The sequence below is a fragment of the Vulpes vulpes genome, chromosome 5 (genome assembly GCF_048418805.1).
Source record: "Vulpes vulpes isolate BD-2025 chromosome 5, VulVul3, whole genome shotgun sequence".
NCBI classification, from domain to species: Eukaryota; Metazoa; Chordata; class Mammalia; order Carnivora; family Canidae; genus Vulpes; species Vulpes vulpes.
Genome location: NC_132784.1, coordinates 6,144,682 through 6,171,847, shown reverse-complemented (window position 1 = coordinate 6,171,847; position 27,166 = coordinate 6,144,682). Strand labels below are relative to the sequence as shown.

The 27,166-nt window shown below is 38.6% G+C and overlaps 1 protein-coding gene across 2 annotated transcripts in view; it reads left to right on the top strand.

The window, feature by feature from the left end:
- Positions 1–27,166, top strand: part of CNTNAP5 (contactin associated protein family member 5) — a 789,161-nt gene that overhangs the window by 339,586 nt on the left and 422,409 nt on the right. For both annotated transcript variants that reach the window (XM_026015709.2, XM_072757523.1), the window contains exon 5: positions 15,742–15,945. In XM_026015709.2, the coding sequence (XP_025871494.1) occupies positions 15,742–15,945 (204 nt within the window). The remainder of the gene's footprint in view (positions 1–15,741; positions 15,946–27,166) is intronic.

Below are 27,166 nucleotides of genomic sequence, written 5' to 3'. Positions count from 1 at the left end.
CGCTCAACTGCTGAGCCACCCAAGCATCCCAAGTATTGATGTTTTTAAAATCTTTTCTGTTTGATTGCCTTCATTTCCTTTTATTTATTTATTTTAAAAGATTTTTTACATATTGGGGTGCCTGGATGGCTCAGTCGGTTAAGTGTCTGCCTTCAGCTCAGGTCATGATTCCAGGGTCCTGGGATCAAGCCCTGGAGTAGGGCTCTCTGCTCAGCGGGGAGTCTCCCTCTCCCTCTCCCTCTCCCTCTCCCTCTCCCTCTCCCTCAGCTCATTCTCTCTCTCTCTCTCTCTCTCTCTCTCTCTCTCTCTCATATCTTATTTATTTGGGAGGGAGCAGGAGTAAGAGAGGGTGTATGAGTGAGGGGAGGGGCAGAGGCAGAAGGACAAACAGACCACCCTCTGAGCGCAGACACAGGGCTTCCTCCCACGGCCTTGAGATCACAACCTGAGCTGAAGCCAAGAGTCAGATGCTTTAACCAACTGCTCCACCCGGGTGCACCCTGCCTTCATTCCCTTTTACATATTCCAGGGTGACTGTCTCATGTTATGGAAGTTCCCATTGCTTTCATGTCATCAGTGCCATCTTTTTGCCATGGTCACAAAGAAGTTCAAAGCAACAGATTCCTTTTGTAGGCTCAGATATGAACAATTGAACAAATGGTCTGTTCTTAAAAACATGAACCTTCCAGCAAACCCTGTTAACTTCTTTGAGCCTCTGTTTCCTCATCTGCAAATCACAGTGGTAATTACTTTATTTTATTTTTTTATTTTTTTAGTGGTAATTACTTTAAAGACTACAATGTCACTTCAGAGTTATGAAGTATCAAGCATAGAACAGAATATGTAGCCAATAGTCTATGTTTAGTAACTGACATTCTGACTTAGGTGTGTATCCATAGAGGAAATCCCTATACTGCCATTATGTGTTGCCTTTTTGGGAAACATTAACCTTATCCTCTATTAGACTAGGGGCCCGTCTCAGATTCAGATATGTCCTGTTCTGGTTTCTACTTCTGCTGTCATAGGCGCTGGGACCTCAGTTCTCTGCCACCTTCAGGTTCTCTCCCTGTGCTCAAGAATAGGATCAGGGAGGGATCCCTGGGTGGTGCAGCGCTTTGGCGCCTGCCTTTGGCCCAGGGCGCGATCCTGGAGACCCAGGATCGAATCCCACGTCAGGCCCCCGGTGCATGGAGCCTGCTTCTCCCTCTGCCTGTGTCTCTGCCTCTCTCTCTCTCTGTGTGTGTGACTATCATAAATGAATAAAAAATTAAAAAAAAAAAAGAATAGGATCAAATGTGGTCTCCCATGGCATTCTACAAAGACTAAAAACAAGATTTTCTCCTATTTTGATTGCTACTGATAAATAATTCCATGGAGTAAATAATCCATGGCGAACCAAGAAAATAATTTTTAACATCCTTCCAGATAGTTATTTCAAACACATTATATCCACTTTCTGCTATATGTTGAGTTCATTATGGCTGTGACACATTTTGTATGTATGGATGTTTGGCAACCAAACTTGCTACATTGCATTCTCATAAGAACTCGAAAATACCTCTTCCGTTACCATTTTTTCCTCCTGTGTCACCTCTATCATAAAATGAGGTATGTGGTTTTTGAATTTTGCATGGGTGTTTTCTCTCTTTCTGATCAGTTTTCAGGTTGATTGGTTTTTGGCCAAACATGTGTGAGTAAACCAAGTAAGTAAAAGACATGGATTCTGCTACATCACTGAGTTGCTGATGTTAAGATGAACACTTGAAGTAGAGATGTCAATAGAGAATTGCACAAAAATAATTCATCTCCTGTAGAGACTACAAAAGAGGAAGAGGCGGGGGAATGAAGAGCACCATTCTGAATTAATGGTGATTCTTTCTGGAAGACAGAGCCAGTATGTTCCCTATTGGTGGCAACTTTTCCATTGTTAAATTACAGATTCTGGAGGGCGCCTGAATGGCTCAGTGTTTGAGCATCTGCCTTTGGCTCAGGTTGTGATCCCAGGGTTCTGGGATCGAGGCTCCCCACAGGGAGCCTGCTTCTCCCTCTGCCTATGTCTCTGCCTGTCCTCTCTCTGTGTGTCTCTCATGAATAAAAATAAAATCTTAAAAAGTTACAATTTCCATTAGAAATGTCACCATCATCATCAATGTCCCCCTTTCCCCACTCCCATGTAATATGCTCATTATGGTGGAACACACTCCAAACCTCAATAGTCTTTCAAATAGAAATTGCTATTCCCATGTACTATACAGAGAGAGACTGAAATTTATAAAGCTGAAGTGTCTTTTAGATAAGTAATTTGCATCCTAAGCCAAATATTTCTTCTGAGCTCTAAAAATATATATTCATTTGCCTGATTGATATCTCAATTTGGTTATGTCATAAATAGCTCAAATTTAACATATCCCAAAGGGAACTCTTAAAATCAACTTGTACCCTCCAACCATGCTCAGTTTCTTCTTCTTGTGGACTTCCCTATATCCGGAGATAACACCAGTTGCCACCACCAGCCATGGGGAACTTTCTTTAAGTCTCTCCTCTCACTTCTTTCCTGTGGTAGATCCATCAGCACGTTCTATCAGTATTACTTCCAAAATTCATCACAAATATATCCATTTCTTTTCCTCTAGCCTGGTTCAGTTATATCTCTGATCACCTGGATTTTTAACTCAGTAACCCACTTTCAATCCTTTTTTCTTTCTTTCTTTCTTTTAGTCCATTATCTCTGCTATAGTCAGCAGGATTGTCATAAAATGCAGAGTTGACCCACTTCCTGCCGAAAACCTTTTACTGGCTTCTGCCTGCATTTAACAAAACCAAAGTCATGTGTGTGAAGAAGAGGCCTTGGATGATCAGGCCTTTGCCTGCTTCCCTGACTTCACTGCCCCATTATATCCCCTCCCTATCTGGGCTCAAGCCCCATGGGTTGATTACTCCATCTGCAGGGCTCCCCACCTCCTCTGCCTTCTTGAGCTCACCTTTTATTTTGTTTTTATTTTTTATTATTTTTTTATTATTTTTTTTATTTTATGAGCTCACCTTTTAAATCATCTTAGCTTTATTATCATTTTCTCAGAAAGGTACCAATTGATTCCCAATTTAAATAAACTTACTCTTGCTTTTTTTTTTCTTTTTTAATCTTAAAACATGCTGTTCTTTTCTTTCAAAGCAGGGATCTCTCTCTTAGTCTGTTCAAGCTGGAATATGATAGACTGAGTGGCTTACAAATAGTGGGCAGTTATTTCTCACAGTTTTGGAGGTTGGAAAATCCAAGATTAAGGCAGAGAGAATGTGGTGTCTGGCAAGGGCCCACTTCCTGGTTCATACTTGGCCTTCTCACAGTGTTCTTACCTGGCAGAAGGGGTAAGAGAACTCTGTGCTTCTCTTTTTTAAGAGCACTAATCCCCCTGATAAAACCACCTCACCAAAAGCCCATCTCCAAATAACATCATATTGGGGATCAGATTTCAACATATGAATTTTGGGGAGATATAAACATTCAGCATATAGGATGAATAACATACATACACACAAAGACAGAAAAAGAAACAGATAGAAGCAGATAGATCGATATAGTTCTCTACTAGCTATTTACATGTGTATTTCATTGCCAATTACCTGTCTCACCTACCGGTTTTCAATCCCCATAAGATCAAGGACCATATCTACTTAAATACCCTGTTCATAGCACAGAATGAGGCCCATTTCAATTAATAGCATGTGAATTTGTTGAATGAGCAACTTCCCCAAAATGGCACAACCTGTTGGCATTTGAAGACAGGTTTTGAACCTGGTTTTGTATTATTTCTATAACCTTGGGCCTTACCCTGTGTATCTGAAAGACTTAGCCATATGACATGGGAAAATCTTATTAGAAAGAAAGCATCATATTCAGTCTCCTAATACCCATATTATTGCTTTACTCACAAGGCCCAAAATGAGCAACCCTCAGTTCCCAAGCATATGTAACTAAGATGTCCATGGACAGAGTTTAGCTACGGTCCAGTCCAGGAGCTCCTTTTTTTTTTAATTTTTATTTATTCATGATAATCACAGAGAGAGACAGAGAGAGGCAGAGACATAGGCAGAGGGAGAAGCAGGCTCCATGCACCGGAAGCCCGACGTGGGATTCGATCCCAGGTCTCCAGGATCGCGCCCTAGGCCAAAGGCAGGCGCTAAACCGCTGCGCCACCCAGGGATCCCCAGTCCAGGAGCTCCTTACTTCTTTATCCCTTACCTTCATCCCAGACCTAACGCTACTTAAGAATCATCTGGGGAATAGAGGTCCCAGTATAAGTAATTTCTTGCTGTTCCTAGGTGATTGTTATATGGAGCCAGAATTTAAAACTCTACTTTCAAATTCCTTCTCTAACTATGAGAGTCACTTCATTCTTCTTCTACGTTGTCATTTTCATGTCTGTGATTGCTAAACTTAAGGATTTAAAATGAAATGTGGATACTATTAAAGATAGTATACAGTAATCATAGACACATGGGCATACTTGCCACCAGCGATGCAAACCTAGCTTTATCACCTGCTGGTTGTATAATCCTGGACAATCTTGAGTCTTCTGTAGACACAGTTTCCTTTCTAGTGAAGACAGAGGTAAAAATAATGCTCATTTCGTATATGCAAATTGCTTGAAAGAGTGCTTGGCATATGATAAGCATTCAAAAAGTGTTAGCTATGATCTTCATTATCTTCATCTGTATTTAAGCTGGTCACCACACTTCTCCCTATTTCTCCTTTACCCTCTTTTTCAGGACCACATTCCACCTGTACCTCAAAGGAAGGAAGTAAACTTTTTAATATACCCTCAGCAGGCCATCTGGTGACTTCAGGCTATGTGGACTTCTGTCTGGGGGCTTCTACTTGAATTCCTTTCCATATGGGAAGCTAATTAATTTTAAAAAGCATTATAAATTCTGGTAAGGTTTAATGATCTGTCAGGCTTCCCAATCTCATTAAAAATTACAACCATCATTTTATATCTCAAGTTGCCTCCTTTTCATACAGAAAAAAGACTTTGCCCCTATTTGGTTAATTATGGCCAAGTGGTGTCATCCAAAATTCATCAGCCTCAGAGCTGAAGTCATATTCTCTTTCCCCAAATAAATCTCTTTGTAATTCCAGCTTCAGCTGCTCGCTCTGTTGTTCTCATCATCTGGAGGCATTTGTTATACATGTTAGAGGCCACAAAGTTGTGAATTTCGTCTTTGGCATGTTAAGGCCCAGATCACAGGGGAGACCTCAAAAGGCTAGGTTTATAGCTATGCAAACCCTGGAGGGGGCAGGATGACAGCAGTGAGGTCTGTGGGCTTGGAGACTCCAGTCTTTGGGATCTTTGAGTCCCACTTTGGAAATCATAGCATTGTATGACTCGAAATACCTTCATGACTGCTTGTTGCAATTCCTTCATTCTATGGCGGAGGAATTTTGAGGCCAGGAAAGGTCTTAAAATTTGAGTTAGTCAACTTCTTTTCTCTTTTTTTGCTTTTCATTCATAGAGTAATAACTAGTATACATATATATGTACAGTAAGATCACATAACCTCAAAAGCTCTATGATATTCTTCTACCTTAAGTCAAGTTTTCCGATAAGCCTGGAATAACTTTTCTTATTGATTGAGGATCTTAAAAGTCCTTCAACAGATAGTGAACATTACTTAGTAGTCCCTCTCTGCTAGGTTTCGGAATATAGAAATAAATAAGACAATCTTTGCCCTATAGGAATTCAGGATTTTTAGTAGCCCCAAAAGAGATATAAGAAATGCTTCTAAACTTGAAGTTGAGGATGCAAAGTGTTATAAGGGTAGCAATGTAGGAGAAATCCGCAGCTAACAATTTTTCCTGATTAATTCAAGTCCTACTGCTTGCTGTGTGCTCAGAGCGTATGGCTCTGATTCCTGGGACCGGTATGCTAATGGTTGTGATTTTAAAGGAACCTTAAGAGGCAAAATGAACTAGTAGTTAGATCAACTGCTTTGTGCAGCAGTGGATTTCCTCACAAATGTCAAGGTCTTGTCCCCTACAGTTTATTTTACATTAACTCTCTGTCCAGGGACGCCTGAGTGGCTCAGTGCTTGAGCGTCTGCCTTCTGCCTGGGGTCCTGGGATCAAGTCTCACATTGGGGCTCCCTGAAAGGAGCCTGCTTCTTCCTCTGCCTCCGTCTCTGCCTCTCTCTCTGTGTCTCTCATGAATAAATAAATAGTATTTTTAAAAATCCAAACATTTATTCTCTGTCCAAATGATCACTGGAGTGGCTTGTTTCCTGCAGTGACCTTCTCTTGCTCACTTTCACAGTTTGCAGCCAGGTAGAATCATTAGCAAGGGGTATTCAAAATGAAACCATAGTAAATCTTACTTTAGAAAAAAAAAAAAACAATACCAACTGGTTTTAGGGTGGGAAATAGCAGCTCTATTTCTCCAGTTTTGACATTCCTATTTAAACATTACCTCATTGCACAAGCAGCGTTTCACAAGAAACATTTGTATATTGTGGCTGAAGATTATTGATGATCTATAAGGTGAAGGGACATAATTGTGTTATGCCATTTGCACAACAAGGGCTGGCTGTTCGGAATCAGCCTTTGCCTTGACCATTCCTTCTGGGAACTTATGAATAAGATTTGTGACACAGCACTCCTTTAAAACCTCCTATTAACCTGTGGTGCCTCACTGGCTGTGACTGTCTACTTCTCATCGCCCGCCCTGTACTTTTTACTTGGGAAAACCCCATGTCCCGGCTAGTTATACCCAGTCCTGGTCCATGCTGTTGTCCCAGTTGAGTTATCTAATGTTCCCTTTAGTCCCACAAGTCCCTACTTGGGCAACAAGATGTAGAGACCATAATTATGCTTTCCTTTATCACCTCCTTCTCTACCAAAGCAATTCATTTGCTGGGTTTTCAATGTTACTATGTCGGAGTCCCTGGATGGAACAACCCATATCTCAATCATCTGCATCTCATAGCTCAATATAGTAACCAAGAAGAGTACAAAATATGCCCAGTATCTGCCAATGAAGTTAAGAATAGGCAAATCAAAGAAAGCATCTCTACTATTTATTATTATTATTATTATTATTATTATTACTGAGTCCCTACTATTTAAAAAGTTCTTTAAAATTATTGCATTATTTGGGCATTATCTTTGGAGTTAGCAAACAGTCCAGTTGAACAACAAATTTTAAGTGTGCTCAGAGATGTCTATATGTCTAAGATATCCAAAAAAGCCTAGGCATTTTAAGAAGGCGCATCTGACTGTCAGAGCTAAAAATTCTATCTGCTAAAGTTAGGATTGGAATTCAAAGTTTTGCCTCTTTTTTTTTTTTTTTTTTTTTTTTTTGTACTATGACTGTTTTTCATGTTGTCTTCTTAAGATCTATTCTGTATATCCCCTGCTATATAGTACATAGAAATGTCAGAAGTTCCGCAAGGAAAGCGATTCTTGGGGGTTGTCAGTGCTAACTTTAGAAACTGACATTGCTTTCATAGTTCATCTGAGGTTATCATGAGCTTCTGATAAGGCCTGGAAAAGTCAGGATTGGTGGAGGATCTGTGTAAATTTGAGCTGACTGTGGAAACCTTTGTGGTTTGTGGATTGCAAGCCAAAGCCCTGGAGTCGTCAGCACAAGTGCATAGTCTGAATAATAATCATTTTTCTTATATAATGTATCATCAGCTAAGCTTCAAATTGTAACTGTATTGAAAATCATGTTTACTGTGAACAACCAAAGAGTCTGAGTGGGGCTAATTGTCTCGGGGTGTATCGATGGTTTCTCCTGTCAACTTTGAGCTTGGGCTTTCATGTCTGTGAGAAAACCGTGTGTCACAGGCCTATGCCAGAATCCTTTTCAGCTCACTTGGGGATTCAAGCTTGGAATCTTTTATTCAGTGGAGCCCTTGTTTTAGCTGGTTTGTTGACAAGCTACCAACATCCATCAAATATGCCAGAGTATGCCTCCAGAACTCTGTCTTTCTCAGAAAACGAGCTATGACAGCAGGGTCAGCAATTATGGGACCGGTGGGAAGTTGGCCAGCACTGGTGTTGCTCAGTACCGCAGGGATGGAGGGGAACGTGTGCTGGTTTTATCTTGACCTAAAAGGAGAGCTGTGTGAGCTGTAGGACCTGTCCTTACCCTGAAGACTTTTTGGGTCCCCCAATGGGCTCTTCTTCATATTCTAGAGAAATCTGCCAATGTATAACCACCTTAACGAACCACAAATTGAGTTGAATTGAATTCACAATAATGAGATACTAAAAATTGATTTTGAGAAAGAGGAAGAAATTGTCCTCTTCCCGACTCTGGGAAGTAAATATCTAACATCTGTGTTCTAGCCAGCATTGTTGATAAAATAAGAAACTCTGAAAGAAGAAATTGGGTAACTCCACTGGGGAGGGGCAGGATGGGTAGCCAGGACTGGAATAGAGGCTGACTGAACAATACAGAAGAACTTTCTAAAAACCAGAACTAGACATGCACTTTCCCTAGTGAAAATACTTGGACAATTATTTCTCCGTTGACCTCAGGGTCACATTGAAACCCATTTTATTTTTAGCAGGATGCGCCCTCATAGAAGCCTTGACTCCGGGACGACTGAGTGGCTCAGCGGTTGAGAGCCTGCCTTAGCCTCAGGGAGTGATCCTGGAGCCCCGGGATCGAGTCCCACATTGGGCTCCCTGCATGGAGCCTGCTTCTCCCTCTGCCTCTCTCTCTCTCTATCTCTGTGTGTCTCTCATGGATAAATAAATAAAATCTTAAAAAAAAAAAAAAAAAACGAAGCCCTGACTCCATCCCCAGGCTCTGGATTCCCTACTGCCTCACCATTCTATGCTTTCGCACAGAGTTCTCAGACCTAGGCTAGTATTTGAATCACCTAGAGAGCTCAATACAACTCGTATTTCTGTGCCTCACGCTCAGAGTTTCTGATTCCATAGGACTGTGGTGAGCTCTGAAAATGTGAAAGTCGTAACAAATTTCTGGTGACACTAAAGTTGCTAATGCAGAGAGCACACTTCTAGAGTCAGTGCACCAACAAATCTGAACCCTTGCAGATCCTAGATCGGACCCCATGTCCTCTCCATGCCTCAAACAGGCAGCTCCTTCTCTCTGCTGGCAGTCCCCTGTCTCCACACCTCACCTGCCTGATTTTCATTTATCCCTCAGGACGTAGGAGAAGCATTATCTCCTTCTAAAGAGGGCTAGGCACCCCTCCTTTGGGAACCCCCCAGGACACACTGCTCACCTTCCCACCCAGGGATGTGTGATTATGTGTTTGCTGTCTCTAGCTTAGCCCTGGAGACTAAGGACTTCTCTGGAGTTTATCGCTGTCTACCTGTGCTGAACATCGATGCTGCCATGGTGAGGGGGTTCAATGAAGTTTTCAATGCAAGAATGCCTTAGTGAGATAAGACCACAGAAAAAGACTAGGATAGAGGGTTTGAGCTTAGTGGAGATAGTGAGAGTGGGGAGGGCAATGCATGTCTACCCTAAAAATGTCTCTCAGATATTTGTGTGGTTTCCCTGGTCCTCTTAGGAAGAGCACTGCTCTGACTATACGTGGATTCTGAGTGTAACAGGTAGTGCAGAAAAGCAGGGACCATGGGGAAATTCATACCAGCTTTTTAAGGAAAACCAAATTTCCTACTTAACATTATCTTCCTTTTAAGTTGGCATCTCCTTTCTTATATACACATTCCCCGTACATACATTCTCCCCAGTGCATGCTTGATGCTCATTGTGCAAAGTCATGTGCATTCTCATTGGGTATGAGATGTAAATTTGATGCAGCCTTCACACCAACCCCCCACTTTTAAGAGGAAACATTGGTGGTTTCTGTGTCACACAACTCATTCCCATGTGTGTGCCTTTGGGCAAGGTACATAATCTTTCTGGGCTTTGGGTTCCCCATGTTACAAATGGGAAAAAATATGGACCTTACAGGACTGTTGAGAGCATTAAATCAGGCAATGTGTGCTAATTTGTTCCTTTTTTCCCCTAGAGAATGGATTACTTCATTCAGAATAAGAAATCGCTACGGGTGGCAAAGAGAGGCAGCAATAAAGAACAAGAAAGATATATTTAGTTTTGTCAGTTACTTTCTTGGTGCCCTTAAAACTACATTCTGAGGTGATTACACACTTTCAGTGCCAGTAGGGGCCTATCTCTACTCAATACACACCTTCCGACACACTTCATTTTACTTCTTTTCCTTCCATTTCTTTTTTTCTTTTCTTTTTTCATCTTTTCTTTCCTTTCCTTTCTTGTCTTTTCTTTTCTTGGTATTTTGAAAGAGGATCTTCTTTCAAGTTGCTTGTAAGTCATGAAGGAAGGTGTTCACATCCATACCCAGACCTCAAGCCACAAACCAAGTGCTAAAAGTGCTGAGTGAGAGAATCAGAACAAAGCAGTTACGAAAAGATCTAAAGGGGAAAAAACAGCATATCATAGAATTGTTTCTCTCAACAACCACAACTTAAAAATATGGGCCTTTTTTATTTTCGTTTGAAATCTACTTATCTAAGTGAAGTTGAGAATGCTGAGCACTTCACCTAGCTCCATGCCAGGAGGGAGTATTAAATATTTGACTGGGGAAGGTTTTAATTCTTCTATAAAGTTTTTTTTTTCTTAACTCCCCGTTTCTCCTTCTGAAAAATGGTTGATGCATTTTGTGTGTGGCTCCATATTGTAAAGGTTCAGGGTGTTGCATTCCCTTAGATTGGTGACGTGATTCTCTAATTAGTTGTTGGTGTTCTTAGGAAGAAAGCTTCCAATCTGCCAGGCCAATTTTGTGCTTTCTAAAGGGGGCTTCTCACCTCTGCACTAGTAAGGGTCATCCCTGAACATGTGTCTCCACGGAAATGGATGTTCTGTGGGTGACTCAGCAGCTAGACTCTTTTTTTAAAATTTTTTTTAAATTTTTATTTATTTATGATAGTCACAGAGAGAGAGGGAGAGAGGCAGAGACACAGGCAGAGGGAGAAGCAGGCTCCATGCACCGGGAGCCCGATGTGGGATTCCATCCCGGGTCTCCAGGATCGCGCCCTGGGCCAAAGGCAGGCGCCAAACCGCTGCACCACCCAGGGATCCCTCAGCAGCTAGACTCTTAAAAGGTAGGGGCAGGTGATGTGACAGGAAGTTAGGGGACAATCGACAGTATTATTATATTTGTCACAGGTTCCTTACTGGGTCACTAAATCATTTCACAGGTGTCTCTGAACAGCACCATGTTCTGGGACCAGTGCTGGGCTCTGAATTAATGAGGTAGTTATGTCTGGCCCCTGCCCTCATGGGATGCACTCTCATGCTGGAGAGCTGGACTATAAGCACATTGGGAAATAACCAAGTACTAAATTCCAATTAGGAGGTGAATTCCGAAGGAAGTAGCAGGGTGTTTAGGGGAGATTAGCTACGGGAGGAACCTGTTAGGGAAGGCAACCACTTGCCTGACAGATGAACATCAGAGCCTGGTGTGAGAGAGGGGCGGCGTTTGTGAAAATGCTCAGCCTACTCAGAATAGGTTAAGTCAGTTGGAACAGGTCGGAATCCAGGTTCTGCCACTTGCTAACTTCGTATTTTACCTTTTTAAAACATAGTTGTTTTGTTTTTTTTTTTTCATTCGTAAAATTGGAATAATAATAGTTTATTTCTCATAGGTTAATTGAAATTAAGTAAGTTCACATGTAAAAAAAACAAAAACAAAAACAAAAAAACCCTGTACCAATACAGGGCTCATGATATGTGCTCTGCGTATATTATCCGGACTAATCCCCACATTGCACATGCACACACATTGAAAGTACATCGTATAAGACATGGAGTCAGGGTTGGGGAAAGAAGTAAAAGACAAGGTGGGAAAGCAGGAAAGCCAGATCACGGGAGGTCTCAGAGAGATAATTTAATTCTTAGTGGAAAGGGAATTCACTGACAGGCTTTAGCAAAGGTGATGTGTAAAGTTACTTATGTTTTATGAGGATGAGAGAATGGGTCAGAGGGGGGTAGCAAATGTTGAATCAGGGAGAGCAGTGATGAGACTATTTTAAGAATATGGCAGGTGATGATGTAGGCTTGAGTGAATATCTGCTCAGTGTGATATGACAGACACCGAATCAAACCATGTTCTTTGTATCATCTCCACACTGTAATGTGCAAATCTTTACTACTGTAGTAATACCTTTGGATTAATGATGGATGAAGGAGGGGATAAAAAAAAAACTGAGTGATTCTTTATTTCCAGGTATGGTTGATGTAATTATCACCACGGCTTTGTAGGGTGAGCTTCTCTTAGCTTTATTGCACGGATAGAAAGGCTGAAGCCCAAAGAGGTCAAGATAACTTTCAAATAAGCGAAACCATAATTGACGCCCATGACAGTTAGAATTCAACAATGTTCTCTCGTTCCTGTCTGCTGATTGCTTCCATTAGTTTTAGGTTCCGTGGCAATGCAGAGATGTGTTTTCTTAGAGGTAACCTAGGTCATCAACACTTGCATCACTAAGTGAGTCACTAGATTAGCTAGACATTTGAGGGAATGGAATGTAGAACATAAATTCCATGATGGATCAAGAGAGAAGAAAATAGGGTCCCGAAGTGGAGAGAGGAAGAACCTGGGCACTTCAGGCTGAGACACAGGGCATGAGGTGTGTCTTTGAAGCAATAACACATCCCATGTTTACTCATGAAAGCATTTGTCCCACAATCATAGACAATATAGTGTTTCAGCTTTCTGTATCCCATAGCAGTGGGTGCACCCTCTATATTAGCTATAAGTCATATTAGCTTGACTATCCATAAATAGTATACGTCATGGCTACTCACTCAACACCAAAGCTCCTAAGCACCCAGAGTCTGGTGCAGTGACAGAGGGGAACAACTGGAAGAGAACGTGGACTCATAATTTACACACCCTGCACACAAAAAGAATTTCAACTAGAATGTGAGAACTAAAATATGGCAAAAAAAAGGAAAGCTGGGGTACACTCGGCATTCCATGTGCAGTAATCCATTGAATCAAAAAGTGGAATCACACCATTTTGGGTAAGAAGGTGAAGTGTCAGCCACCAGATTAGACTGGTTAGGAATTCTAGCCCCTCCATTTATCTCAATCACTATGAAAACCCTACTATCTATTATTGTTTCAACACAAACAATGTGCCAGACATGATGGCATCACTTTGTATGTATTATCACTTTATATGTGTTAGCAGATTCAACTCTTACCACGGTCTCCTCTGAAGGATGCTAATTACTCCATTTTATGGATGAGGACATCCAGTCTCAGAGAGGTAGAGTTGTCCAAAGTGCATCAGTTAACAACTACTGTGGTTTAAAGCTATGACCTCTCTTATTCCACGATTGATCACAGATTGTTGTCTGTAGCTTCAATTTGGTGGGGTAGGATTGAATTCAGGCAGCAGGTGTAGGGGCGGTAGCAGGCAGTAGGTGGTGTGGGAAGGGTCTAAGGGATGTTGGAATTGGTGAAAACTTCTCTGTATCTGGACTATTTCTTTTTAGGGTCTAGGGAGTTATCAGCAACCTTCTGGTTAGAATCACTTTGTTCCATAGGAATAAATTGTGAAATTGCATTTTAAAACTAATTACAGTGAAAGTGTGATTTCATTTTTACTTTCATTTCAGAATTTGGGCGTTACAAATAATGCTCCAATTTGGGCAGCTTGAACTTGGCCAAAATAATATACTTAATTTATCATTGTGTATGCTCAAGCTGAGCATTTTAACTGCTTGGAAATACTGAAAAATTGAGTTTTCCTGAGTACTTGATTTCAAATAAGACTAATCCCACCACCTCCATACACCCATTCACCACTGTCCCACCCGCATAAAATGGTATATAATGAATCTTTTTCAAGTTATATTAAATAGCCTTAATTTTTTCTATTGTAAAAGTAATAAAAGCTCTTTGTAAAAGTTTTCATCATTAAAAAATGGGAGAAATAATGTGAAAATAACATAGAACACCTCCCAAATAGAGTGTCTATTAAATGGTTTATAAAGGCTTACTTTTTTTTAGAGCAGTTTTAGATTCACATAAAAATTAGGTATGCAGATTTCTCGCATACCCTCTCCTTCCACATATGCAGAGCCTTCCCTATTATCAGCATCCTCCACCAGAGCAGTAAATTTACTGAAATTGATGAACCTACATTGACATATCATAATCACATAAAGTTCATAATTCGCATTATGTTTCACTGTTAGTGTTTTATATTATATGGATTTGGACAAATGTATAATGACATGGTACCTCCATCATTATAGTATCATACAGAATCTTTCCAATGCCCTAGAAATCCTCCGTGCCCATCAGTTCATCCTTCCCTCCTCCAACCCCAGGCAGCCACTGATCTTTTTACTGTCCCTATAATTTTGCTCTTTCTAGACCATTGTATAGTTGGAATCATACAAGAGCCTCATCAGATTGGTTTCTTTCACTTGGTAATACATATTTAAGTTTCATTCATGTCTTTTCATGGCTTGCTAGCTCATTTCTTTTTAGTGCTGAATAATATTCCACTGTCTCAGTGTACCAGTTTATTTATACATCCACCTACTAAAGAACATCTTGGTTGCTTCCAAGATTTGGCAATTATAAATAAAGCTGCTATAAAGCTGCTATAAAGAGGTTTTTGTGTGAACATAAGTTTCATCTCCTTTGTGTAAATACCAAGCAGTGAGGTTGGTGGATACTGTGATAAGAGTTTGTTTAGTTTTGTGAGAAACCACCAAATTGTTTTCCAAAATTACTGCACCATTGTGCATCCCTACCATGAATGAATGAGAGTTTCTATTACTCCACATCCTCGCCACCATTTCTTGTCGTCAGAGTTCCATATTTAGGTCATTTTATTAGGTATACAGTGGTATATAATTATTGTTTTAATTTGCATTTTCTTAATAACATCTGACGTGGAGGATTTTTTCATATACTTATATGCCATTTGTCTGTATTATTTGGTGAGGTGAGAATCTCTGTTAATATTTTGGCATAATGTTTCCAGACATGTTTATACATATCCACTAAGTGAGTTGATTTAGATCATCATTACTTGACTTTCTCTTTTTTGCTTAATAATAATAACTGAACATTTTTGTATGTAAACAATAAAATGATATATATCACCAACACAGGATAAGGGAGGGATGGTAAGGATGCCATACATTTGCCCTCCCTGTACAAACTACAAATCTTCCTTTACTGCACATTATTTTGCACTGAACTCAGAGAAACCTCAGAATCTTTCTCAACACAAGTTCTAGGAAGACAGTACTATTCAGTTAGATGTGAAACAATAGACTATGTTTTTATCTCTAACCTTGAACCTGGAATGAGAGGATCAAGTGGCTCCAGCTATCAGAAACAAACTAATAATTAAGATAAATCATGAAAGAATATTACTACCAGGCATTTGACACCATAAAGCCTGACATAGGTACTTGTGGTTTTCTTATCCTATCCCCTCAAGCAAAATATGACATATCACTAATAAAGGGTTTTACTTCCAAGCTAATGATCAGTTCACTTTGACTCAGTATGTGATGCTTGGTTGTGTAATAATTCCCCTGAGTCTAATTAGGTTAGGTCTACTCCACATGTTAAGATGGGACCTTCCAGATACCAATAACATTCCTATAAATTGGACAACAACCAAGATGGGAAGCAAGAAGAGCAATTATGAGGATGTGCATTGATCTCTCTCTCTTTCTCTCTGTCTAGAATCAGATGTCGCTGACTTTGATGGCCGAAGCTCCCTTCTGTATAGGTTCAATCAGAAGCTGATGAGCACTCTTAAAGATGTGATCTCTCTGAAGTTCAAGAGCATGCAAGGAGATGGGGTTCTGTTTCATGGAGAAGGTCAACGTGGAGACCACATCACCCTGGAGCTCCAGAAGGGGAGGCTCGCCCTGCACCTCAATTTGGGTAGAGTCAGGCTTCTTTCCTTTCCATGTTGAGCTATTACGAACTTTATTTTATAGTGGATCCTTGTTGTCCTGGTGTGTCAGGTGGAAGTCCCTGGAACACAATCTAAATGATATTTCCCCCTTTTACATATTGTCGAAGAAAAAAATAACTATTTTGTGAAATATTTAAGTCATAGATAATACTCTTTGAAGCAAGGTAAAATTGGTAGATAGGAAGCACTACAAGCTCATTGCTATATTTTTATTTATTTATCTATCTACCTATTTATCTGTTTATCTCTTTGACTACAATTTAACTTGAGCAAGCTTAACACACATGCACACATATTTTAATCAATATTGCTCACAATCTATTCTGATTGGTACATTTTTGAAAGTTCAGCCCTAAGGCAAAATAGAGAAGAGATATTTTAATTTATTTGTTTTTTTTTTCTTTGGTTTGTTTTGAGTTGCTTTTTTGTTTGTCTTTTGGTAAGAAGAGAGGGTCATATGTATAGTAGGAAAGTCTAAGTCTATGTTTCTGGGCATTTCTATGTCTTGTTAAGGGAAACACTGTTTCACTTAAGTGCCCTGGCTGTGCCAGTGTGAGCCCTAGACTTGCCAAATGCCAGCTAAATGAGTACAATGTCCTATGTTCTGTGTATTTGGGACACCACCTTCCACCTGTAGATTGGCATCTAGCATGGCCTGCCTCACCATAGGTAGGCCATCATTGTAATTACATGGTAATCAACTTTCTATCCCCGGGAAAGAGAAGGGCTAAACCTCCTTTGTCTGCTCAAAAATACTTTTGAAGGAAGAGTGAACCAAATGCTGAGGGAGAGCAGGGGGCAAAATTCCCAAAGGTGAAAAGGCAAACCAAAATGCTCTTCCACAGAAAAAGAAGAAAAAAAGGGGAGGGGGGGAGAGAGAGAGGCCAAGCTGAAGAAAAAGGAAGTGCCATTCCTTATCAGAATGATTCCCTGCCTCACACTAATGTTTGTTAGAATCAAGGGTGAATATTGTATTTATGGAAGAGAATTGTCACTAAGTATTTGCTATCAAAGCAAAGAAGGGGGGATCCCTGGGTGGCTCAGCGGTTTAGCGCCTGCCTTTGGCCCAGGGCGTGATCCTGGAGACCCGGGATCGAATCCCACGTTGGGCTCCCGGTGCATGGAGCCTGCTTCTCCCTCTGCCTGCGTCTCTGCCTCTCTCTCTCTCTCTCTCTCTCTCTCTCTCTGTGACTATCATAAATAAATAAAAATTAAAAAAAATTTAAAAAAAAGCAAAGAAGGACAGTCATAGCAGAACTGAGTTTGTAAGTTTAAGTTGCATGGAAAACTGGGAAAAAATAATATCAGATAAATACATTTTCACAATTAGGAGGAGAGACATAAAAAAGATTAGCATGGATTCACTTCAAAAGCCAGACAATGTCTTTATTTTGAGGCATTTCTGAGTACCTTCTTAGCTGCCATGGTGAATATTGACAGGGAGAATATCTGAAATTGACATCCAATGCATTAGATTTAATATACACCAAAAGCAACTTTAGAAGGAGAATTTTACCCAAAAAGAACAGTAAGAGGATTTGTTAGTAACCTGATTAATTGTATTAACATACCTAAAGAAGCAACTTATCAATGAATTATCTGAAGAGTGAGCACGCAAATATTCAACAAAAACGCATCAGTTCATTAACTAGCCTTAGATTTTCAGGAAGAGGATGTGGATGAATGAAGTGGAGCTCTGCAACTTCCCATGGCTTAAAGAGCATTGTGAGTTGTGAGTGAAGTTATTGTTACTTGTCAATAGCAGAGCAGGTGTCTTCTACTGGTAACAATCAATCTGCCAGTTACTGCCATTTAGATTCCCAATTAGATATACCATTCCTCTTCCAAAGCTTTGCTCCACTATGCATGATCCAATGCTGTGGACCAGTTTCACTCAGTGAAACTCATGCACACAGTGTTGCATGATGGAAAAGAGTAAGTGTGATCATGATATAGATCTATTTTAATTGCACACATGTGCTAGCTATTTGTTATAGGGAAAGTTCCATAATCCAGAAGCCTCTTTTTACTTATGCTAAGGAATAACTGTATTGCAGAGCATGGACATGAAAACCAAAAATAATATAAATGAATATGACAGTAAGTAAATATAATGAAGTATCAAAAAGAGAAGCTCTTAATATTCCTCATTTATTCAACAAACAATATCTGGATGTTCTGTACTCTGTGCTATCCCAGTATTCCTGAAAAGAAATGGTATATGAAATGAATAGGACCTGCTCCTTGCTGTGCAACATAGAAAATAAAGTAAGTCTCTCCCCCCCACCAGATTCCACAGTCCCTATATCTCTAATCATGGTGGTGACAAAGTAAAACTTCATTTAGTGAATGATTCAGTAGTAAGAACATGTTCTTTCAATATTCTGCATAGTTTGAAAATGTCTTCATCTTTTTCATCTGCTTAGAAAGTGAAATGCTGGGATGCCTGGGTGGCTCAGTGGTTGAGTGCCTGCCTTCAGCTCAGGGCATGATCCTGGAGTCCCTGGATCGAGTCCCACATTGGGCTCCCTGCATGGAGCCTGCTTCTCCCTCGGCCTATGTCTCTGCCTCTCTCTCTCTGTCTCTCATGGATAAATAAATAATATATTTAAATTTAAAAAAAAAGAAAGTAAAAATGCTGTGGATTTTAATGTTCCTTGTACTTACCTGTTTGAAGCAGCCACCTAAGTTTCTTGTAAATTAGTACCAACCTTCATGTTTCTTCTCTAGTGAGACACTGCCACATACCAGTTCTTTAGCATTTCATACCTCAGAAATAGTCAGCAGATCTCTGAAAGCACCAGGTTAAGGGGAAAGGAGGATAGTTGCTTTGATTTGCTCATAATAGAAAATTTGTAGTGTAGGTTGCACAAGGACCAAGACAATATCTGTTCATTGCTATAGCTACAGAAATTAGGAAAGCACCTGCCTAAGGAAAGTACTCAAGGTAAAATGAGTACAATGGGAAGAGGGGTTTCCATCTCAAATATCAGGGCCTGACACAATACACATTATTACCACTGGGCATGCTTACCCCCAATATTGTGCTTCTGGCTTTCCCATGTGCTTCTCTCTCTCCTCTGATGTGGTCTTCATATTTACAGAACACCCACAATATGTTAATATCCTATCCAATCCTCAGAGCAGCCCTATTAGGTAAATAAATAATAGCTCTAAATTACCCATAAGGAATATTAAGCTCAAAAAGGATAAGTCACTTCTTTAATTTACACAACTAGCTATTAGGTGTGGCCACTATTAAAATTTAGTTATAGCTAATAACATTTTTCACTATTATCTTCAGAAAATAAAATATATGTCAGTTTTAGAAAACCTGAAGAAAAAACAAAAGCAATTATATTTAAGGAAAAGAAAAAAAAAAGTCACTTGAAATCCTACAATTCAGTCATCTCTCCTATAAACATTTTGGTATATTTTTAAATGCTTTTCTTAATTATTTATAAGAAAATTTATATATTATATAAAATTCATTGTTCTTTCCATGTAGCCATACAGCCTCCAGAATGGAAAGAATCCATATTATCCATGATCATGCTTACCTTTTAAAAGATTATTTAAAATCAATTAATTAACATATAGCATATTATTAGTTTCAATGACTCATCAGTTGCATATAACACCGAGTGCTCATTACATCAAGTGCCCTCCTTAATGCCCATTATCCAGTTACCCCATCCCCCAACCACCTCCCTCCAGCAACCCTCAGTTTGTTTCCTTGAATTAAGTCTCTTTTTGCCTCCTTTTGATTTCATCTTTTTTTTTTAAAGATTTTATTTATTTATTCGTGAGAGACAGAGAGAGAAAGAGGCAGAGACACAGGCAGAGGGAGAAGTAGGCTCCATGCAGGGAGCCTGACGTGGGATTCGATCCCAGGACTCCAGGATCATGCCCTGGGCCGAAGGCAGGCACCAAACCCCTGAGTTACCCAGGGATCCCCTCCTTTTGATTTCATCTTATTTTATTTTTCCCTCCCTTCTCCTATGTCCATCTGTTTTGTTTCTGAAATTCCATGTATGAGTGAAATCATGATAAACGCCTTTCTCTGATTAGCTTCTGTTTATATATTTTTATTATTATTATTTTTTACTTTTCAAAAAAATGAATCAAGAATGAGAGGAAGGAAGGAAGAAAGAGAGACATGTGAAGAAGAGGGGAGGGAGGGATGGGGAGAAAGAGGCAGGGGGAGGGAGGGACAGAAAGAGGAGGGAAGGAGAGAGAGACAGAGAGGGGGGGAAGTAGAGGGGGACAGAAGAGAGGGAGGCAGAGGGAGAAGAAAAGAGAGAGGAGAGGCAGAGAGAACGAGGGAGGAGGGCAGGAAGGGAAGGAGGAGGGAGAGGGAAGGAGGGAGGAAGAATCCAAGAATCCAAGTCAGTGGGCTAAAGGGTGGTGCTAGGCCAAGGTAGGAGGTAGTTTCCCCTTCGCAGATCCCATGGACACTCCACTAGTGTTTCTTTTAGTGACAGTTCTCCAGTGTGTGTCCCTTATTTAATCTGACTTTACAATTCAGCATTCAGGATAGGAGGGGTTCAGCACCACGGCCAGCTGCCGAGGCTAGCCTTTGGAGCGGCCTGGACTGTGTGGTTCTTTTCAAGTAATGCTCATTGCTGACTGTCTGATTCACATGGCCTAGTTACCCCTACTGTAGCTCACTTGGACATGTCCGTTCCGTGTGAAATTGACCTAGGTCATTCCCATTTAATTAATTTCTTAGGGTAGAGTAATTTTTTTTTTTTTTGCTTTTATTTATTTATTTATTTTCCTGAAAGTACTAATGGGAAAGAGATTTCTTCTCTTACTCTGTAAGGAGAGATTCCTCTTCTCACTTTGTACCTATATCATTCACACCACCTGTGGTAGTTTGCCCTCTGCAGAGCTCCAATGGCACTAACCCATACATGCAGGTGGGAGAATCAAAGAGCAGGTATTACATGACTGGGAAACTGTTGTAAGAACTAAGCAAGACATCAATAGTACATGTAGGTCATTCATCCTTACAAGAGTTCAGTGCCTTTTAACTGAGGCAGAATGTGCAGTTGCGATGAGCACAGCTATAGTAAAGTGAGAATCCTGGAATAGCATAAACACATGCACAGCAAAGTCCTTGGGGAGGCAAGCATAGGTCTCAGAGGCCAAAGCAATTGAGTGAATAATCAACTCATTGTGAAATCTTGAGATATTGGTGAAAGATCTGCACATTCTCCAAAAAGCCAAATGGACATTTACATTAGCTTTTTTGAAATCTAAACATTTGAATAGGGACACCTGGGTGACTCAGTAATTGAGCACCTGCCTCAGGCCCAGGGCATGATCCTGGAGACCTGGGATCGAGTCCCACATCAGGCTGCATGGAGCCTGCTTCTTCCTCTGCCTGTGTCTCTGCCTCTCTCTCTCTCTGTGTGTCTCTCATGAATAAATAAATAAAATAAAATAAAATAATAAACATTTGAATAAACCAACCCACATGTATTTATAAAATGTTTATCATGCTTCTCAGTTTGTACTGAATACTATGGAAGATATTTTAAGTGTTGCTCTTTTCTGAAAGCCTGCACTTAAGCACTATACTGGATATTTTAAATATGTATCTCATTTAAAATCCCATTTAAAATCACATAATAGCCCTAAAAACTATATCCAAACCCATTTTACAGATGACCAAACTGAGGGTCAGTGATGTGTAGTCACTTGTCCAAGATCACATAGTTCCATTATTATATACCTGGGATCAGAATCCCCTCCAGCCCTATCCCATTGTTCTTTTTTTTCCCTATACCATTGTTCTTACATTAATAATTAAAATGTTACAAACCTTAACAAAAAATTACATATTAAAGATAATTAAGTCCATGTTCACGATTAAACTGTGACAATGGAGGGATCATGGTTAAATACAGGGGCCCAGGAACGCTTTATGGATGAACTCTGATTTATCTGGACATTTTATTATAAAAAGTAGAGGAAGACAGGTGTTTCTAAGTGTCAAGTGAATAAGATGTACCCCGTTTTTCATAAATTCTGTCATTAATGTAGTAAAAATTTATTGAACAAGCACATTAAGTCAGGTACTGAGCTAGCCACTAGGGGTTAAAAGTTGTATTTACCCATCCCTGATTTCAAGAAGCTCTCAACCTGGTAAAATAATTATTTCTATTTTCATTTAACTTTGTGATATTAATTTAAAGTATAAGAGTATGTATTATCAAAACCATATACCACCATTGTATTAAGATAGCATTTTTTTTACAGTAGCAAAATCACAGAAGATGGATATGAATTAGAGGCTGGACTTGAGCAACCACCCCTAAATCTAGAGAGTGTTTTATTGAATGAAATTTAGAAATATCCTAACAACTAAAGACCTATGTTTCATTGTTTTAGTAATATATATAAAGATTTACTCTGGTTTGAATGTTGGCCCCACTGGAATCATGTCTCTTATTGTTAGTTTTCTTTCTTTTTCTTTTTCATTTTCTCCTTTCTTTCTCTTTCTTTCTTTTCTTCCTTCCTTCCTTCCTTTTCCTTCCTTCCTTCCTTCCTTCCTTCCTTCCTTCCTTCCTTCCTTCTTTCCTTCCTTCCTTCCTTCCTTCCTTCCTTCCTTCCTTCCTTCCTTCCTTTTCCTTCCTTCCTTCCTTCCTTTCCTTCTTTCTTTCTTTCTCTCTTTCTTTCTTTCTTTCTTTCTTTCTTTCTTTCTTTCTTTCTCTTTTTCTTCTTTCTTTCTTTTTTTCCAGAAAGCCTCCCCTGGGCACATAGGAGAACATTTATTAGCCCTGCATTTTTCTAAGCAAGAGCCTTTACGATACTGGATAGCTTATGGAGTTGAACTTTGCTTTCTCACTCTAAAGACTGTTTCCCCCTTAGCGTTGCCCCATTTTTCTTTTCCACAACTCTCTGCTTTCCATTCATCAGATTCTTTCCTGAAACCCTTCATTCCTGCTAAGTTACATAGCTTACATGTGTGTATGGTGGTATGAAGATGGTCAGAAAGGGTCAGGAGGCAAGAAATGAGGGTGAATGGGAGTATCATTTTTTTCTCCCAATGAGGTGGTAGTGAGAATATTAATGTTGGAGTCAGAGAGAGCTTGATCATAACCCTAATTCTTTGTGTTCTTGAGTAAGTCATATGGCTTCTTTGACACAGAGCTTTTTGCAGGTTTTGTTCAGGGATGATTGAAACAGCGCATACAAAATGCTTGCTTTATGTGAGAAGCTTAACAGTATAAATGAATACCAATATTGATAATCTGAAAAGTTAAGAGTAGAAAGGTCAGTTATGAAGGTCGGATGGAGGCAGGCGTTGAGGACTTCCATATGAGCGGCCACCTATATCATTAAGCATAAATGGAGCCCTTTCCATAAGTGACTTTTTGCTGAAATACAATCTTGAGCAAGAGTTCCCATTCCCTTTTGTTCAGACTAACTGAAGTTCACAGATTGTGAAAGTTAAAGTGACATCCATGCTTGAACTGTTAAGGTAAGACCATGCAAGAAGATCTAATCAAAGAAGACTTTTAGGTGGAAACACTGCAATATGTATGCCCTTAGATGGAAAATGTTAGTTCTAAGGGTGGAGAAATTGACATGTTTATCCACAATATGTTGACAGAGAAGAAAGATGAAAAATTAAGTTAGAAATATTTTAGAAATATTTCAAGCTTCCTGTAAAATTGTTATGTGCTCTAGGGCCTTGAGAGGTATTTACATTGTTTCATTTTAACTATATCTCAAACCATATGAAAACAAGTTTTTATTTAATTAGTAAGAGGTTATTTTTTTCCCTAACATGTTTCTAGTCATAAAGATAGCTTCTGCATATTTTTGTCTTTGACCTCTACAGTTGCCCATTAGAATTTTTGTCTTGTCTTAAGAAATTGGAAATTAGTAAAGGTAGTAGTTGAACCTCAATTGCCACTGAGGTAAAACTGGAGATATATATTTCAGTGTAAGGAGTCTGATAATCTCTTGAGAATGAAGTTTTTTTTAATTCCTAATAATGAACATTTCTAAGCAAGATAAAACATTTCCTAGGGCTGACATTCTTCTTTCTTCATAGCAACATCTAGTGTAAAAAGAATTCAAAACATCTTTCTTGATGAATTTCAGAAATTCCCTGTTTCCCCAATTGTTTAAACAAACTCATTTTCACTCAATTTGTCTTAATACAAGATTTCTAGTGTTAGCATGGGCTAATGGATGGAGGAGTGGGTGAAATTCATTTGCAACTACCATTTTCTCTGTTAATTAAAAAGGAACTTGTACTGGAGGGGATAGTCAATAATTTACACATCACTCATATACAGTGAACCAGCTATGCAGGATAAGGAATTTGTTTTTAATGGAGCTTATTTATTTTTCCCATTATCAAAGATAGTTATGTCCACTACAAATACAGAGAAAACAGAAAAGAAAAAAGAAAATCAAAGCTTCTGTTAATAATTTAGTAAATGCATTCTTTGGTTTGTTCTCTCATTGTGCTTATCTGTTTCTTTCCCAAATTTGTGATTTAGTCTTTATATGTTCTTTTCTATCCTGATTTTATATATTTTAAATCAGGCAGGTGTAAACCCTGATTTTATTAAATGTTACTTTTTAATTTTATCAAAAAATGACAGTCAGTACTGAGTATAATTTTGAAATGATGTAAGTACTTTATAAGTATCATTTAGATGCTTATAAAATATTCCATCTGGTGATTTTAAGTTTATTCAAAGTCTTATTATTTTTTCTTTCTTTCCAAGTGTTTAGACGTCAGCTTCCATTTTTAAATTATTAGATATTTTGAAAAAATCACCATTATTCAGGTTGTTTTCTTAGAAGAAACTTCCAGAATGTGGATTACAAGATAAAAAGTTATGAACATTTTTTAGTTCCTCAATACTTACTGATTTTTTTTTCAAAAATAATGGTGAGATTTTGTTTTGCATAATTTTTAGGCAATAAAAAGATTTGGCTAAGTAAGTAAACAGTGTAAAGAAGGAATAATATTAATTCACTTTTGAGGGAAGGTCATCAAATTGCTATAAATATTCATGAAAATTCTATAACCTATTTTGCATGAGAAGATAAGTGTGTTAATTAAGGCTCAAGTTTTCATTAGATGCAGTAGAGGGAAGTAGCTGCCTTTTATTTAAGAAGATATACACTTTTATTCCTCTAAAGTCTTAGAATTATGAGTAGGATTATTGCATGGAACAAAAAACTTGCTAAAACAAGGTTAGGATGTGGGAGAGGAAGGCCAATTTTAACCTTGATGAGAATGTGGATGGGGCTATAGATGCTGACTCTGCTTCCTCCTGTCCAGATGTTCTGAGGCATGAAGATTGTGATGATGATGGTGGCAGTAGATGGAAGTAGAATATGGGGGCATCAGCCAACTTGGAAACGTACTATTTGAAGTTTTAGGATTTATTTATTTATTTTTTTGAAGTTTTAGGATTTAAAGATATTAATATACATGTCCAGAGAACTTTGATCTGATCAATGTAACAAATCAAATCATCCCATTTAGTAGTGTTTCTTATTACATTTGACAGTTATATACCTGGTTTACTTAGGAAAATCACACAAGGATTTAAAAACAATGGACTTGGGACTTGGGACATGTAGTTAGCCATTTAAAAAGATAAAATAAGAACATTTTCTTATATCATATACCAGATTAAATCCAAATGAGGTTTACTGTGGCACTATTTACAATAGCCACGATATGGAAGCAACCCAAATGTCCATCAATAGATAAATGGGTAAAGACGTGGTGTATATATACAAAGAATTATTATTCAGCCATAAAAAGAATGCGATCTCACCATTTGTGACAACATGGATAGACCCAGACAGTATCATGCTAAGTGAAATAAGTCAGAGAAAGACAAATACCATATGATTTCACTTATATGTGAAATCTAAAAAACAAATGAATAGAAAACAAACAAAAAGCAGAATCAGACTCGTAAATACAGAGAACACTGATGGTTGCCAGAGGAAGTGGACGAAAATAGGATAATTCTTTAACAATCTCAGAAAGGGAGGACATGTTAAACTATAACACAAGTCCATAAAACAAGCCATAAATGAAAAAAGAAAATGATTTTCTTTTCTTATTATTCAGCACATGAATGTCTGAATAATAAAAAATTAGAAAAAAAAAATTAAAAAGCAAAAGACAACAGCAAAAAGATATTGGCATAATCCATGTTACAGAAAGGGGGCTAAATACAAATTGACAAGAAAATGAAAGAAAAACTAGGCAAGAAATATGAGGACTTAGATAATAAAAAAGGAAATACAAATGAAAAGGTTTTCAAACTGATCCCTTTCAAGAGGAATGTATATTAAAAATATACTGTTTTTGCCTATCACACAGACAGAATTCCAAAGGCTTGAACATATTTTTTTGACAAGCCTGTTCTCATAAATTGCTGGTAGGAGTTTGAATAGCCACAACTTTTACAGAGGACAATTTGGCAGTGCCTGTCAAAATTGCAAATGTGAAAACCTTTGACCGCTCATTCCTTACCTACAGAAAGGCTTGTACACATCCAAAATGATGGCTACATGCAAGGTATGTCAGCAGTATTAGGTATCAAGAATAGATTGAAACCTAAATATTTATCAGTAATAAACTGGCTAAAAAATATATATTACATATATCATTCAATAAATACTCTGAAGCTGTTAAAAAAAAACTATACAATTTTTAAATACAGATATAAGAAAATTTCCTGGATAGGTTAAGTGAAAGTGAAAAGGTATGTAAAAATGTGCATTGTATTTCATCATTAGGGTAAAAAATTAAAAGAGGAGAAATAAAGAATACATATATTTATATATATAAAGTCTTGCATACATTGCCATATATTTGCATATGATGCATATATAAGCATTTATAATTTGCACGTATAAAGTATATGTGGATTGCATACTAGTAAAAAGTATACATAAAAAGTATGTATATAAAGTATAGATATAACGTATATGTGGATTGCATATGCCTCAATTTTTTTTCTGGAAGGGGAAATGGGGCATTGGTAACAGTGATTACCTATGGAAGTTTAGCATATGGAGGCAGGGATGTGAGGAAGATTCATCACTATATCCAAAAAGTTAAATAAAAAAATATAGTCACTTTGACCCTTTTATAATTAAATTCATCTTTTGAAGCTGGAATAA